Below are 15731 nucleotides of genomic sequence, written 5' to 3' on the forward strand. Positions count from 1 at the left end.
GGCAAGACCATCCTCATAATATCAGTGCACCACGCGTACTTATTTCTAAGACAAGCAATGATTCTTTGAACCCATCAATTGAAATCCAAATCGGAACCTAAATAAATCAATTGGAAATCGAAATTCTAATCTAAACCCGAACAAATCAATATGAATCACAATCGATAACCTAGACAATCGATAACCTTGTGCAGTCACAGCATGGCTGGTATATGGAGTGAAAGAGCAAAAAATTAGTGGTCTCATATAGATCTGGGTAAAATTTATATTACCCGTAGCAACGCATGAACACTTTAATTAAAAGCCTTTAGCTGATCGATAAAATCTAAGAGCAGAAAGACAAAATATAGGTGGAAGTGGAACTTAGAGCCTATTTAAGAGAGCTTCGGAGTGCTCAGCTCCACGCACTATAGTACTACTTTAGCACCCTGGAGCCGGAGCCGGAGTAGTGGATTTGGGACGGCTCCTTCCGGGGGCTCCGGCTCCATGCTATAGTCCTTGCTACTGTGCTCCACTATAGCGATGAAAAAAAAAGCTCCGGCTCCTTGCTACATTTGCCTGGGCAGTAGAAGGAGCAGTTGGAGTTGCATTTCCCTAGCTCCGCACTACAGGATGCTACAGGGATGGAGCTGGAGCCGGAGGGAGCCGTCCCAAACAGGCTCTTTCAGCTCTACCGACTCCCGTCTTTCCTAGTTCGTTTTAGGCTTCAATTTGCGGTTCATCTCATTGCTACAGTGCAAAAAAGTGTCACTGCAGTGCTAGCGTGGAGCTGGAGCCGTATGGGAGGAAGCTCTCCCGAAGGGGCTCTTATTAATCTCGATCGGAGCAGCGGCAGCGAGGTGCATTCCCGGCGTTGCCGAGGGCTGTCATGACGGGCGACCTGTGCGGGTGAGTCTATATGTCGCTAAAGGCGACAGTCCCACCAATCATCACCAGAAGAGATTAATCAGAACAGAATAGATGGGCCGTCAGTCCAGTAATGTAGCCCACACAGTCCGTTTCCTCACGGCTCACATCTCCACAGCTAAAGAGTAGAGAGATTCCATGCATGCAGATTAGGACAACCATGATGATGTCACCTAGATGCATGCTGAATTGAAATAAAAAAGGTATAACAACTAAATCGAGCATCCAGTTTAAATTTGAGTTGCACCAATAACTTTCTTACGATAAGATCTTGAAATCAAGACCACACTTGCCTATATTTGCATAATATTTTAAAGCAATTTTTTAATACTAAATAACTAATTTCGGCTACTGGGAACAAAATACTTAAAGACATGAACAAATTATTATTTTCAATGAATAAAAGATTAAACACGATGAACAAATAATAACATACTATGAATAAAACATTAAACATCGCGAACATTTGAGTTGTATCTGACAAATAATGGAAAATGCATATCACGAAAAAATTAGTCAATAACACCGTACAATTTAGTTTACAAAGAGAACAAATAATTTTGCATCGCAAACAAATTAGTTATTAAAGATGCAAATTAGTCAACGTCGTTGAAAAAATTAATCTACAAAGAGAACAAATACTTTTGCGTAGTGAACAAATACTCCAGCTGTAAACTCATTTGATTATATAATAAATAAATAGAAACGATACTAATTATGGAAAAAGATGAATTAAAATTCCTACATGAGATTCGAAAAGGAAAAAAGATAAATAAAGAGAAAGAATAAATAAATAAATATGTATAGAAAGAATGAGAAGTGTAAAAAAGTAAAGGAAAATAAAAGGTTGGAAGGAAATAAATATAAAAAGGAGAAGAAAATAAAAGAAGAAAGAAACTAAAGATGAAAAAGAAAAGCTTTTGTCGAGTCATGCGCAAATATTATGAATGTAATCAAATAAGAGGCATAAAATAATGCTTGGGCTAGGTCGCTTGCTCAAAGCCTCAAGATCCAGATAAGAAAAAAGAAAATAAAATAAAAAATATATTCTTTTACTGGTGAGATCTCACATGCACCGCCTCCTATTGGTCCAACGGACTCATTACCTGCCCATCTCATCATCCGTATATGTGCAGGCTGCAATGAAATTAATTAAATTGGGCCATGTCAGTGTGCACTAACGCGCACAGCAAAGCTGCTTGCTGCATGCGGCCAGCAAAGTGTTACTTGGCTGAATTTAGTCCCGCCGACCTGCCAATTCGTTTCAGGCGATGGATTCATATATTGCAGTGCTGATTTCGGTTAGTTTTGGCTGATTTCGGCTGGTTTATGTGAGAGGAAAGAAGCTGAAAGAAGCCAAAAAAAAGTGAAACGAACGGAGTGATATATGTTGTGTTCGCTTGGCTGTGGCTGATGGCTGGTACTGATTTATTATGAGAGAATAGTACTGCTAACTAACTAGTAACTGGTGGCTAATGCTGATTTAGTATGAAAGGCTGACAAGCCACAATAGTCCTCCCGCGCCGCCGCTTAGGCACCAACGGAGCTATTGGGCCGTAAAGCCTTCGGTCTGGGCATTGTGGGCCGTTTTGCACGTGGATCCAACTTACGTTGGGCCGAGCTTTTGCTCAATCGGACGTGGGTGGTTCATTTCCGCAAAAAGGTAGGGATCCGAGCAAGTGAATGGGCTGTCATGTCGCTGGCCTTACGGCCGTGGATTGGGCCTGAAACGATGTGAACGGGATGATGGGTGGGCTAAGTATACAGCTTAAAGAGGAAAACGATCCAGAGTTTTCACAATAACTTTCTGAGAAAGGTACGAACATAAAACTGTTACAACTACTCAGACCTTTCCATCAGTTTTTTTAGCCCCTGTCACATTAAAAAAATCTTACCATTTAGGAATATCAAATAAAATTTATTTATAAAACTTTTTTGACAGATGGGTGCTAATTTGCGAGACGAATCTAATGAGCCTAATTAATTTATGATTTGCTGCAGTGGTGCTACAGTAACCATCCACTAATTACGAATTAATATACCTCATTAGATTCGTCTCGTAATTTAGCCCCAGAGTTTTGCAGTTAGTTTTGTAATCAGATTTTATTTAATATTAATAAATATCAATATTCTCTTGAATGTGACATAGTCTAAAGTTTAGCCCCTGGAACCAAACAACCTTTTACTGGTATGGTAATGCAATAATTTGAATGTCCCAATCAAAATATAATAAGAATGACCACCGCACTATCTTAGATATCAAGATCTTTTTTTTGAAACACCCTTAGAGATCAAGATCAATATACGCATTTAGCAACAGAAAAAAAAACACACGCAACAGCTTGTGTGGTGTTCTATCTCTACATAAGTACATATACAAGAATTTATTGTGTATACTGTACCTGGCATGCCGACAATGCAAGAATTTATGGGAAGCGTTCGATAAAAAAGAACTTATGGAAAGTGGCCCACAATATATGTGTGATTTAGGAAAAGAAAGATACTGTATCATTTAGGGAACCCAGATGCGATCGGTTTCACACGACAACACGAGCACCAAAAATACCCCCGCTGGCTGACCAGTTATTAAAAAAATCACTAAATTTTGAGGATCCACATGTCAGACCTAACGAATCCGAGGTCCGAACAAGAAGAAATCTCTACCAAAACCACTGAGCCAGCCCATAAAAAAGAAAAAACCCACTGAGCCAGGGGGCTTCATTCAAAACCGCTTCGAGCCATCGACGGAGGGAGAAACAAGCCGCGCAACAGGGCCTGGCGGCTTCTCGTCCAGGCGCGCCAGATTCAGGTAGCAACTCTTATCTCCCCATTTCTTCTTCAGTTCAAAATCATCCACCAATCTCTATACCTCGGTCGCTTACTTCTTCCATCCTTCTTTCTTTTTCCCGAATTTAACCTGTTTTTAGGAAGAAAGTGCCCTTGCAGCGGATTTCTTTCAGGTTTCAGTTCTTTCTCTGTTTTGCCCCTTCTGTTTCTCGATTGCTAAAATGGTAAATGGTAAAGTTTCGTACCTCCGTATCATAAAAGATACTGAAATCGGGGGGGGGGGGGGGGCAGATTTTCTGCATGTTGAGTTCTTGATTACAAGTGAAGTTTTTGGCTTCAGTGGCACTAGGGGAAATTTTCTACATGTTGAGTTGTTGGCTTCAGTAGCACTAGGGGAAATTTTCTACATGTTGAGTTCTTGATTACAAGTAAAGTTCTAGATTAGAAGCAGGACAGGCTTATCACTGGAAAAGAGCTGCAGTGCGGCACTTCATCCTCGAGAGCTTTTAGATAGTGTCAGTGATTGATTTCTGCATGCTGGTGTAACTCTGAAACTATTGTTCGGTGATATGTTCTTAATTTGATTTCTGCGCCAGGAACAGAGTAATGTTAGGGGTCTTGTTTAATCCCCCCCCCCTCCCCCCCCCCCCCCCCCCCCCCAAAAAAAAAAAACTTGAGTGAACATTTAAACCCGCACAAAATTTCCACATGTTTATAACTTTTTTATTTGTAGTGAGTGTTACTACGCATCACTGTATGTTTAGACTGATAAATCTGAACAGCAGTCATAATGTCAACAATTTACGTTTGAAACGAAAGGAAATTTCTTTGCATCATATCACTATCTCAACTTCTCTACTCTGACCATTTCTGAGGCCTCTGTGAAAGCCTGCCATTACGTTAATGGACTTGTTTCCTTGAAGTTGAAGTACTCTGACAAGTGATGACATAAGGCATGCGACTGTTTCCTTGACTAGAGCCTCTGGTTGATTTTAGTGTTCTATTGGTGGAGTTTCTTTTCCAGAACCTATCTGACTATTAAAGAAATGGATTCTTTTCCCCATATTGGGGCACCTGAACTTGTTTATGTGATATATGAAAACAACACCACGCATTAGGTTACTTTCGTAGATTGGAGTAGCCGAGTAGGTTCTTTTTTCTTTTATATATAAAAGTCTGCATGTAGCAGATGTGGTTAACAAAAGCAGTGTTGTGTTAGGAAGTTGAGCAGATATAAAATCCTGGTCAATTGAGACAAAATGCCTTTGAATGACAAATACTTATACAGCTGCGCATTCTATGGCGATACTTTTCAGAATACTGATGAAGTATCAAAAAAGAATTATATCATGTATTATTTTAATTCAAGATTGTTTTATTTGAGTCACTTATATATCAAGCAGAACAAATTAGTTTGACCCCCCGGAAACCTCATTTGTAGATATTAATTGCTGGTGTAAAATTTAAATCACAATGTTGATGGATGCTTCAATGCAATATTTAAGGTGCTATCCTCGCTTATCTTGCTTCTATCTGCAATACCTTGTCTTAACTGGAGGTGCTACCGTTTCCTTGGAAAAACTCAACAGTTCTGCTAGTGTTTGCTTATTTCCATTTACAGTTCTTATTTCTGTTAATGCTAGGTTGAATCAATCTTTTAGGGTGATATAAAATACAACTGTATGAAGCACAGCTGGGGGACCCATGATTTTGATGGTTCTGAAATTGACAGCAAAGCAACTTCACTTCATAATCAGTTCTCGACGCAGTTATCGCTATCTAGTTCCAACGATGTGACCATGAACAGGGAGGAAATTGCAGCTTCTCAGTGTCCTGACAAGGAGGTTCCATCAGCCATCCTTAATTTGCCACTAAAGAGTTTTAAGCAGGATGCTACTGAGGAGGATGTGATTAGATGGAGGCTTGAAAAGAATGGCTTTCCCTTTGTTCTGTCAGACTCAGAGTGCGGTGATTCTTCATATGATAGTTCTTTCAGCGAACAGTCATCTACAATCAGTACCCCAAGCACACCATTCACAGTACAGTCAGATACTCAGTCTGTGGATCTTGACAAAACAGATATCTGGGTCTCTTCTTTAGATCTTGATGCAGAGGATTCCGCTTTGCTGCCAAGCAAGGAACAGCTTCTTGATGGTCTCAGTTCTGACTTTCCAAGCCCTTCTTTCAGTGCAGTCAGAAGCCTCCAATTTGGTCCTTCCAGTTCTACTCCAGGGACATCGGAGAGGAAAGAAGCCAACGAGTCTGATGAACCAATATTCTGGCCATTTGAGCGCACTGCCTACAACAGCCCTGAATTTGAAAAGTTCCTCAGTTTGTCACCTCGTAGAAACACAATGGATATGGGTTATGCTGAAGTTCGTCAGTTAAATCCTGTCTTGCAGAGGCTCCGTAAGAACAAACTATCTTCAGCAAAGAAGAGCATTGAACCGCATCGAGGGAGTGCCAATTCATGCCCAAAAGGAACCAAAGTCTCCTCCCAAGAGAAGATTCAGAAGGCACCTGCAGTTCCGTCCAGATTGAGCAGGACAACAAAAGCATCTGCACCCTCCAGTCACCAGGTGCCAATCAACTGTCAGAGAAGAAGGCCGCCACACTTGAAACTTGGCCCCCCAAGAAAGGTGAGCACTCCAAAATTAGAGACAGATCATCCTCTTAAAGAGACTGGACCACGCGGCATCCCAAACCTAGCGGACAAGAAGAGTCGGATCGAAGAGTTGATTGGATTGGATGAGTTTAATGGCCATGAAGGCATCGGTTCGGATTCTCCAGATTACCAATTTTGTCTATGGTTGTCTCCAAGATGTCATGGTACAACAATCAAGCATGAGCCATCTCCATAGTTCTGTAGCAATCAGCAGCCTGCTGTGTACCATGCTGCCGTACGTTGTAGCAAAGGCTTGATGTGCTTTTGTAATTGTCGATGCCGGACCAGTTGCCTGATACTGGTTACAGGTCAATTTTTGTCAGTATTCATCTTAGTTTCTCTTCGTTTTCGTCTCTGCAATGCTAGATGAAATCTCAACTCAAGCTGTAGTTTTTTGGGCCCTCGCAGCATGGCTGTCTAAGTTCGCAAAGATGTACAAGTCGCATCTGTGTTCTTCGGAGAACTTGTCCCGTGACGTGGTGGATTGTTTGGCAGGCGGAGAACTGTTCACAGACCTGCAAAAATCTGTTCAGGTTCAGAGCAATCGTTTCAGACGGCCACAAAAGCTTGAAAGCTGTCGCTGCCGTAGCAGCGGCAGGGTTAAGAATTCCGACCGGAACCGGTCCGGTTTTACCGGTAACCGGTCAAACTGGTCCGGACCCGTTCCGGTTCCGGCCGGTGGCCTAAATTCAAAATTCAAATTCGAATTCCAAAAAATGAAAAATTCCCAAAAAATTTCTAAAAATACTTCAAGTTGCGACGAATCTAATGGTGTCAAAATTTTTCAAATATTTGTTCATTTAGTATACTTTGCGGGCATGTGAAATTAAACAAAAAAACGTGCATACAAAGGTATACAAATACATTGTATTAATGTAAAAGTAGAGGGTTCATTTAGGCTAAAATATGTTATACAAACATTCATTTAGTATACTTTGCGGGCATTTGAATTTAAACCAAAAAAGAAAAAAATTTGAATTTGGCCGGTTACCACTCAAACCGACCGGTTACCGCTCAAACTGGACCGGTATACCGGTCTAACCGGTCGGCTTACCGATAGGAACCGGTTGAACAGATGTCTTTGATTTGAATTTTGAATTTGACCGATTTTTACCAGTAACCGGTCAAACCAGACCGGTTTACCGCTACCGGTGAGCGGCGGTTTGATCCCACTGGTCGGTAAAAAAAACCCTAAGCAGCGGTGCCCACTACAAAACCCTTTGGCGGTTCAAAAACTGATGGTCGACAAGGCTCTGGCGCCTGCGTGAAGGAACACCCCATCTCAACAGTGGCCATTTCAAGTTTTTTTAAGCGTGTGTTTGTGTTCATGTCATCTGCCAACCACATGCTTGTAAATGATCAGAAAGGGAAATGTGTAAAAACGAGTAATGATTTGTTATGTGCCTCAACGGATTGAGACTTACAGTTTGGCAAGAGAAAGTATATCTTAGTATTACGGATCTGATTAGTTTGCTTCAAGAATGTACTGTACCAAAATATAGGCAAGTCTATAAATTTTAGCACTCGTTTAGTTAAAGAAAAATAAGTAGCTCACTAACCAAGTACCATTCTAAACTTGCTAAAAATTTGGTAAAAAAAATTGGCATACGCACATTACATTCTGACACACCCACATTTTTTAAAAACATTTCGATGTTCAACCAAACAGGCCCGAGTCTACATGCTGTACCTGTACTCAAACAAATATACTAAGATTGGTGTTAGTTTTTTTTAAATGTTTGTTTTCTTCGTGAACTTGCATGCGCTTATTCATATCGTTTTCAAGCTACATTGAAATCGTGATCCTATATATGAAGCCTTGATCCAAATTTCTGCCATGGTCAACCATGCCACGTGGACTCCACTACGATCCATAACATGGTAAAAATAAAAGTGCTTATATTACTTAGGCGTCCTCAGCCAATTTTGCCAACTACTGTTTGCCCTTCAACATTTGCATTGCACACACATGCTGATGAGTGATGATGAGCTGATTCTGTTCTCACACTCTGGGGAAAAAAATCTGTTACCCCCCAAAAAATATCTATCACAGTGCGTGGCATGAACAAAATTGCGGACTTGTCAAAAATTTCCCGTCCTCAGAAATGCAGAAACAGAAAATAGAAAACTTAGGAAACAGACAAAAGGCAGAATCAGGAGCCTGGACGAAAGGAGGGGAGAGAGGGAGGGAGGGAGAGAACAATATCTTGTTCTCTTTCTTATTGGTCTCTTGTTCTCTTTCTTATTGGGCACTCGGCCAAGCCAAGCAAGCGCCCCCTTATCTCCAGGGTCCACGGGAGGACGCAGCACCAAGGCACCGCCCTTCCCTCCTCCTCCTCTCTCCTCGGAGGTGAGCGCCACCATCGCTTCTCTCCCTCTGGATTCCTCGTTCGTGGGTTGGGTAATTTCTTGTTTGCGCCCCCGATTCGCGCGTCGTGGTTTCGCGTTCTTCGATTGATGGATTGTCAATCACCCGTTGTCGGGTTGTTGGCTGTGATTCTTGGCCCTGAATCTAGAGATTGTTCTGTGGGGAAAATATTGATTTTTAGTTTAGTTTTGGTTCTGGATAAGATGCATGGCTGATCTCCCTCTGCCTCTTTAGTTATAATCGATGCCAATGTGAGGTTGAAACATTATTTAATTCGATCGATAGGCGCAGTTCATAGACGTGATCCTTTTCTGAACCCGAAAAAAACTCTTTTTTTCCGTGCCCCCAAATCGAAATGGTTATTTCTTTTGCGGATGTCCAGTCCATGTCCATCCAGATTGTTACGGATTATTTGTTAGGAAGATGTAGCGTAGTTTATTTTCCAACTTTCAGCACAGTTTGCTTTTGCAATTTGTTTGGGGTATCACCTTGATGTAGGGCGATATGTTGAAGATTTGGCTTGTACTGTTGCTGTGAATGTTTTGATTTCATCCGTCGTGTCCATCTGATATTTGAGGATTGGTACTAACTATTCCTAAACTATCTAATGTCTTTGCACAGGTTAAGGGACGGTATTTCTGACCATGGCAGGAACTTTACTCCAGTCAGTTGCCCTCGGAACAACATTCGCAGGTCGCATAAGCAACCAGCAATGGAGGTCCCATGGCGCCAGGAGGCCTGCCTCTATGTTGGCAATGTCGCTTAGCCGCCCTGTCAAGATGTCAGCATTTGTTGGCCTAAGATCAGTACATAGCTTCTCGATCACACCGACAGTGTCCAATTCCAGGTCAGCAGTTGCGTCTTACAGATCGTCACGGCGGACAAGGCGTTCTCGTTTTGTTACTCGTGCGATGTTTGAGCGGTTTACAGAGAAAGCTATTAAGGTCATCATGCTTGCGCAAGAGGAAGCGAGGCGCCTGGGTCACAATTTTGTTGGAACCGAGCAGATTCTCTTGGGTCTGATCGGAGAGGGCACTGGTATCGCAGCAAAGGTGCTCAAGTCCATGGGTATAAATCTCAAGGATGCACGTGTGGAAGTGGAAAAGATCATTGGACGGGGCAACGGCTTTGTTGCTGTTGAAATACCATTCACACCACGTGCTAAACGTGTTTTGGAGCTCTCATTGGAGGAAGCTCGCCAGTTAGGTAGGTTAATCAATGCTTCTTTGAAACTTACTCCTTGTCGTGATGATTTCAATTCCAGTTCCTTTTCTCTCTAATTAACAACAACAACAACAACAACAACAACAACAACATAGCCTTTTTTCCCAAGCAAGTTGGGGTAGGCTAGAGATGAAACCCGAAAGAAATAAGTTCAAAGTTCAGGCACATTGATAGCTAGTCTCCAAGCGCTCCTATCCAAAGCTATCTCTTTAGAGATATTCCAATCCTTAAGGTCTCTCTTAACCGACTCATCCCACGTCAGTTTAGGTCTACCTCTACCCCTCTTTACATTATCGACCCGCTCAATAACCCCATTACGCACCGGCGCCTCAGGAGTCCTTCGTTGGACATGTCCAAACTTTCTCTCTAATTAACTATGACAACTAAAGTAAACTAGAAGGAATCGCCAACTAGGTAATGTATGCTTTTCCAGATTCTTGTGGTACCCTTTTGTGTGTTCTAGTCCTTAATTCGGTACTTATATTGAATTAAAACATATTAGAAGGATTGTCTCTGTTGACCAACATTTTTTTTCCCAGAATGAAATTTCTTTTCCTGATTGCTTCCAGATTTAGGTGTTTTCTAATAGTCCTGGTAAAGCTCACAGACTGCGTTTTTTTTTAACAAAAGATTTTGCTAAAAAATGTGGTAGAGTTTTGTGGATTTTTAGATATGAAGATACCTGATGGCGTCTTGACATTTCTACCAATGCCCTTTCCCTTAAAATCCAATGAATATCTTTTTTTTTTGATTTGAGAGGAATCCTGATTTGATAATGGACAGTTCATTGCAATATTTATATGTAGTTGATCTTCCATTTGTCTATTGTGCCACTTCTTTAAGTATCGAATGGAAGTTGCTAATGCTATATTTGTATCTTCATCAAAGAAAATTTCTTAGTAACACTACAAATAGTTTGCAAGCTGGAAAATAACAACATGCCCCAATTACAGGTGGCTTCGGTCTCCACTATCAGCTTCATACAATCATACTGGATACTTCCAAACTTTACAAATTTGCATCATTAAGGGCATGTTTGTTTTGCATCATCCATACATAATAATTTTGTCCTTTTTAACAATTCAGGTTTTAAAATGCAATTGAACTAATAGATGCATTGTTTTCTTCATTGTCTTGCTGTGTCCATATATATATTTTTTTGTCGTTGTCCACTTGTATATGTAAAATATCACACCCTGCTTTCTCATCTATTATGGTGGATCTACTGCCATATTAACACACCTTTTATCTTGTTCCTCATGCAAATATGTAGACTTCCTGTGCTGTTAACTCTCAAGGCATTATATTAACCAGAATATCATATATTCATATCCTTTGTGTATCATATCACAGAGCACTTGATTTTATCATTATCTTCCAATTCTCACTAAGCTACATAGAACATTTCTTTCGAGCACTGAATACTTGCATTTCCAGGACACAATTATATCGGATCTGAGCACCTGCTTCTTGGACTGCTTCGCGAGGGTGAAGGTGTGGCAGCTCGTGTACTTGAGAGTCTCGGAGCTGACCCTAGCAATATCCGTACACAGGTAAACTATATCTGATTTCTTTTTTGAACAGGATGAAGTAGTCTGTTTGAAAGAAACATTGTTTATTTAGCTTGCTTTTAATGTCATGGACCTCTAGGTCATCCGAATGATTGGTGAGACCACAGAAGCTGTTGGTGCTGGAGTTGGAGGAGGGAGTAGTGGTAATAAGATGCCAACGCTTGAGGAGTACGGAACTAATTTAACAAAATTAGCAGAAGAGGTAATATTTCTGACCTACTACATTATAAGAGGCACAAGTGCTGGATTAGAAGTAATATTGATCATGTCTGCAGGGAAAGCTAGATCCTGTTGTTGGTAGGCAGCCACAGATTGAGCGTGTGGTACAAATTTTAGGCAGACGAACAAAGAACAATCCCTGCTTGATTGGAGAGCCTGGTGTTGGAAAGACTGCAATTGCTGAAGGGCTTGCTCAACGCATTTTTACAGGCGATGTGCCTGAAACGATAGAAGGGAAAAAGGTAGCCTTTTCCCATCATTTTGAAGCAAATATGCAATATGTTTCTATACATTGTATTTTGTTTAATTGATTCTGCAGCTAATGTGAACATATGAGCTTAGGAATAATCTTTTCTTCTTACATACACCTGTTTTGTTGTGTATGGTATATTTCTGCTGCTGTACATGAGGGTGCATGCACATGTTTGCCCTTTTTTTTGTTCATTTTACTTGTGCAGTCCCTTCCATTGGGTTAGGCACAATGTTAATGATTGAAGAGTATGCTTGATATTTCGGGTCATACTAGCACCAATATTATATTTAAGCATTCAAATTATTACCGAAGTTTGTAATCATCTGCTCTGATGCATACAGTAATTGAGCAAATGAACGAGCAAAGTATGCATTAAATATTTATACTTATTTGTTATACAGAATTGCAAGTGAATTAATCTCAGCTCACTGGTAGATGTAGATTAGTAGTAGTTTCAGAGTATATGGGGGACATTATCATACCATACTTTTCAAATTTTTTTCTGCGATGTTTCTGCAATCTTTTGATGAGATTGTGAAGAAATGATGGACAACAAATTTACCACAGGTCATTACTCTTGACATGGGACTTCTGGTTGCTGGCACAAAATACCGTGGAGAATTCGAAGAGAGATTAAAGAAGCTGATGGAAGAAATCAAGCAAAGTGACGAGATAATACTCTTTATTGATGAAGTTCACACTCTGATAGGAGCAGGAGCAGCTGAAGGTGCTATCGATGCTGCTAATATTTTGAAGCCAGCATTAGCAAGAGGTGAATTACAGGTGTGTAGATAATATTACATTATCCTATGTTGTTATCTGTTTTCTTTTCTTTTGGGTTTGTCCGGTATCATTTTTCTTTTGCCCCTTCAACTGTGATTTTCAGCACTCTTGCTTGTTTTGAGGTTGTTACAACTAACTTGTTATGGTAAATTTCAGTGCATTGGAGCGACTACACTTGATGAATATAGGAAGCACATTGAGAAAGACCCAGCCCTGGAAAGGCGTTTCCAACCAGTGAAAGTGCCAGAGCCAACAGTAGATGAAACCATAGAAATTCTCAGAGGACTTAGGGAACGATATGAGATCCATCATAAACTTCGTTACACCGATGAAGCACTGATCGCAGCTGCAAAGCTTTCATATCAATACATCAGGTTTGTGAACTGTGAATAAGGAAATGTCGCATACTCACGTCAGCTGATCATGTAACAAAAGTACTAGAAAAGTACTCTGCAACCTTATATCACATTTCAGAAAAATGTGCACTTCATGTCTGACCATGTTCACAGATGATTTACCTTTGCTCTATGTTGCATCCTTATCATCACCTGACAGCACATTTTGTTTGCAGTGACCGTTTTCTCCCGGACAAGGCAATAGACTTGATTGATGAAGCAGGTTCCCGTGTTAGGCTACAGCATGCACAGGTACAAGTATCCCAAGTCATCTACTGTCATTTATTTTGATGCTTAATTTTTGCATGCCCTAAACAATTCTAAATGGAACTTCCGGTTCAGGTTCCTGAGGAAGCAAGAGAACTTGATAAGGAGCTCAAACAAATCACAAAACAGAAGAATGATGCTGTTCGGAGCCAGGATTTTGAAAAGGTAAGTGGCATAAGATTTACTAAATTTGACATCACTTTCAGATTTGTGTTGCAACTTAAATGTTGTACTAGGCCTCCTGGTAGATCATAGTACTTCATAATTTCCATCCACCATAACTTTTCTATTGACAATGCTCACTAGTATATACAAAATATTTACCTATATAGTTTTTTTGTACAGTTATTTACCTATGTAGTTGGCAGATGGCAAATACTTTAGGATGATGCAGCAATTCTTGTTCTGTTCATTGCTTATCTTATTTGAGTGAAGTTCTCCATTTATGTTTTAAAATGTACTAGAACAACAAGTTAAAAAACAAATTGTTCTGTATTTTTGGAAATAATTACCAGTGACAGTAAAATATTCCTTAATCTGCATTTCACTTGTCTTTCCCTCTGCCTGTTCTTTTAATTACTTTTCCTGCTTTCATCACATGCGTTGACGCCTATGCTCTGCCTTTCATGCCTATACTTTTGTTTACTTAATTGCATGCACCTTTTTTTTCCTGACGCTTATAGCTAATTTCCTTTTTTTATGTCTTGCCATTAGGCTGGAGAGCTGCGAGACCGTGAAATGGAATTGAAGGCGCAGATAACAGCCCTCATTGACAAGAGCAAGGAGATGAGCAAAGCAGAGGAGGAATCTGGAGAGACAGGACCTATGGTTAATGAAGCAGATATCCAGCACATTGTATCGTCATGGACTGGCATTCCAGTGGAGAAGGTTTCTAGCGATGAATCTGATAAGCTTCTTAAAATGGAAGAGACTTTGCACAGACGTGTCATTGGCCAAGATGAGGCTGTTGTAGCAATTAGTCGCTCCATCCGCCGTGCTCGTGTGGGCCTCAAGAACCCCAACAGGCCAATTGCAAGCTTTATTTTCGCAGGTCCCACTGGTGTTGGGAAGTCAGAGCTCGCAAAGGCCCTTGCTGCCTATTACTTTGGCTCTGAGGAGGCTATGATCCGGCTGGATATGAGTGAATTTATGGAGAGGCACACAGTGTCCAAGCTGATCGGTTCGCCTCCAGGATATGTTGGATACACTGAGGGTGGCCAACTGACAGAGGCAGTTCGACGGCGGCCATACACAGTTGTGCTCTTTGATGAGATTGAGAAGGCACACCCTGATGTCTTCAACATGATGCTCCAGATTTTGGAAGATGGGAGGTTGACTGACAGCAAGGGAAGGACGGTGGACTTCAAGAACACCCTCCTGATCATGACCTCAAACGTTGGGAGCAGTGTCATCGAGAAGGGTGGGCGCAAGATTGGTTTTGACCTCGACTCTGATGAGAAGGACAGCAGTTACGGCAGGATCAAGAGCCTCGTCATCGAGGAGATGAAGCAGTACTTCCGCCCTGAGTTCCTCAACCGTCTTGATGAGATGATCGTCTTCAGGCAGCTCACCAAGCTCGAGGTCAAGGAGATTGCGGACATCATGCTCCAGGAGGTCTTCGACCGACTCAAGGCCAAGGACATCAACCTGCAGGTCACTGAGAAGTTCAAGGAGCGGGTGGTGGATGAAGGCTACAACCCCAGCTACGGTGCACGGCCGTTGAGGCGGGCTATCATGAGGCTGTTGGAGGACAGCCTTGCGGAGAAGATGCTTGCTGGGGAGGTCAAGGAGGGTGACTCTGCCATTGTGGACGTTGACTCAGAGGGGAAGGTCGTCGTGCTCAATGGCCAGGGCGGCATTCCGGAGCTCTCAACTCCTGCGGTCACCGTTTAGATCGTACGTAACATAACAGATGACAAAATAGTTGAGTTTTCGTTTCAAACACATTATCATATAGCTAGCGGATAACTGTGTATATGTAGTGGTATAGTCGAAGAAAAAATCAATGCTGCCTTTGAGTTTCCTTTTCGAATTCAAGTATTTTTGTCTCTGTGAAATCAATCTCACCTGGAATGATAACGTGTAGAAACTAGCTAGTTACGCTTGATTTTAAGTGATGAGGTCTGGAATGATATTGAATTAAACTAAAGTTACCATCTGATGCACGAGAAAATACCAAATAAACATTATGACATCGTTGATTCACAAGGGAACTGATGGTAAAACTGAATATTAGTGCTGGCGTATACCGTTGACTGAGTAAAATTTCCCACAAGACCATTTGTAAGTGAGT

General features: G+C 41.2%; 2 protein-coding genes across 5 annotated transcripts; both read left to right on the top strand.

Annotated features, from left to right (window-relative positions):
• Positions 1–3614: 3614 nt before the first annotated feature.
• Positions 3615–6707, top strand: LOC120663790. Of its 4 annotated transcripts, XM_039942696.1 has the most exons (3): positions 3615–3715; positions 3834–3866; positions 5337–6707. In XM_039942696.1, the coding sequence occupies exon 3, from the start codon at positions 5376–5378 to the stop codon at positions 6552–6554; it is 1179 nt and encodes a 392-aa protein (XP_039798630.1). In that variant the 5' UTR covers positions 3615–3715; positions 3834–3866; positions 5337–5375; the 3' UTR covers positions 6555–6707. The 4 variants fall into 4 exon arrangements, with proteins under 4 accessions (XP_039798630.1, XP_039798629.1, XP_039798633.1 ...); XM_039942695.1 differs by lacking the exon at positions 3834–3866 and having other exon boundaries at positions 3618–3715; XM_039942699.1 differs by lacking the exon at positions 3834–3866 and having other exon boundaries at positions 3628–3715; positions 5355–6707.
• A 1773-nt stretch (positions 6708–8480) lies between these two features.
• Positions 8481–15511, top strand: LOC120663791 (chaperone protein ClpC2, chloroplastic). Its single transcript, XM_039942700.1, has 10 exons — positions 8481–8708; positions 9348–9932; positions 11388–11503; positions 11601–11723; positions 11797–11982; positions 12561–12776; positions 12933–13150; positions 13348–13423; positions 13514–13603; positions 14153–15511. The coding sequence occupies exons 2-10, from the start codon at positions 9371–9373 to the stop codon at positions 15329–15331; spliced, it is 2766 nt and encodes a 921-aa protein (XP_039798634.1). The 5' UTR covers positions 8481–8708; positions 9348–9370; the 3' UTR covers positions 15332–15511.
• Positions 15512–15731: the final 220 nt, after the last annotated feature.

This window comes from Panicum virgatum, chromosome 3N, assembly GCF_016808335.1.
Source record: "Panicum virgatum strain AP13 chromosome 3N, P.virgatum_v5, whole genome shotgun sequence".
Classification (NCBI taxonomy): Eukaryota; Viridiplantae; Streptophyta; class Magnoliopsida; order Poales; family Poaceae; genus Panicum; species Panicum virgatum.

Excerpts from the sequence above, each read along its gene's own strand:
- LOC120663791 (XM_039942700.1), top strand. The coding sequence starts at position 9,371 with ATGGCAGGAACTTTACTCCAGTCAGTTGCCCTCGGAACAACATTCGCA. Across the intron at positions 12,777-12,932 it reads TAGCAAGAGGTGAATTACAG|TGCATTGGAGCGACTACACT; the intron begins GTGTGTAGATAA and ends GGTAAATTTCAG. Across the intron at positions 13,604-14,152 it reads GGAGCCAGGATTTTGAAAAG|GCTGGAGAGCTGCGAGACCG; the intron begins GTAAGTGGCATA and ends TCTTGCCATTAG.
- LOC120663790 (XM_039942696.1), top strand. The coding sequence starts at position 5,376 with ATGAAGCACAGCTGGGGGACCCATGATTTTGATGGTTCTGAAATTGAC.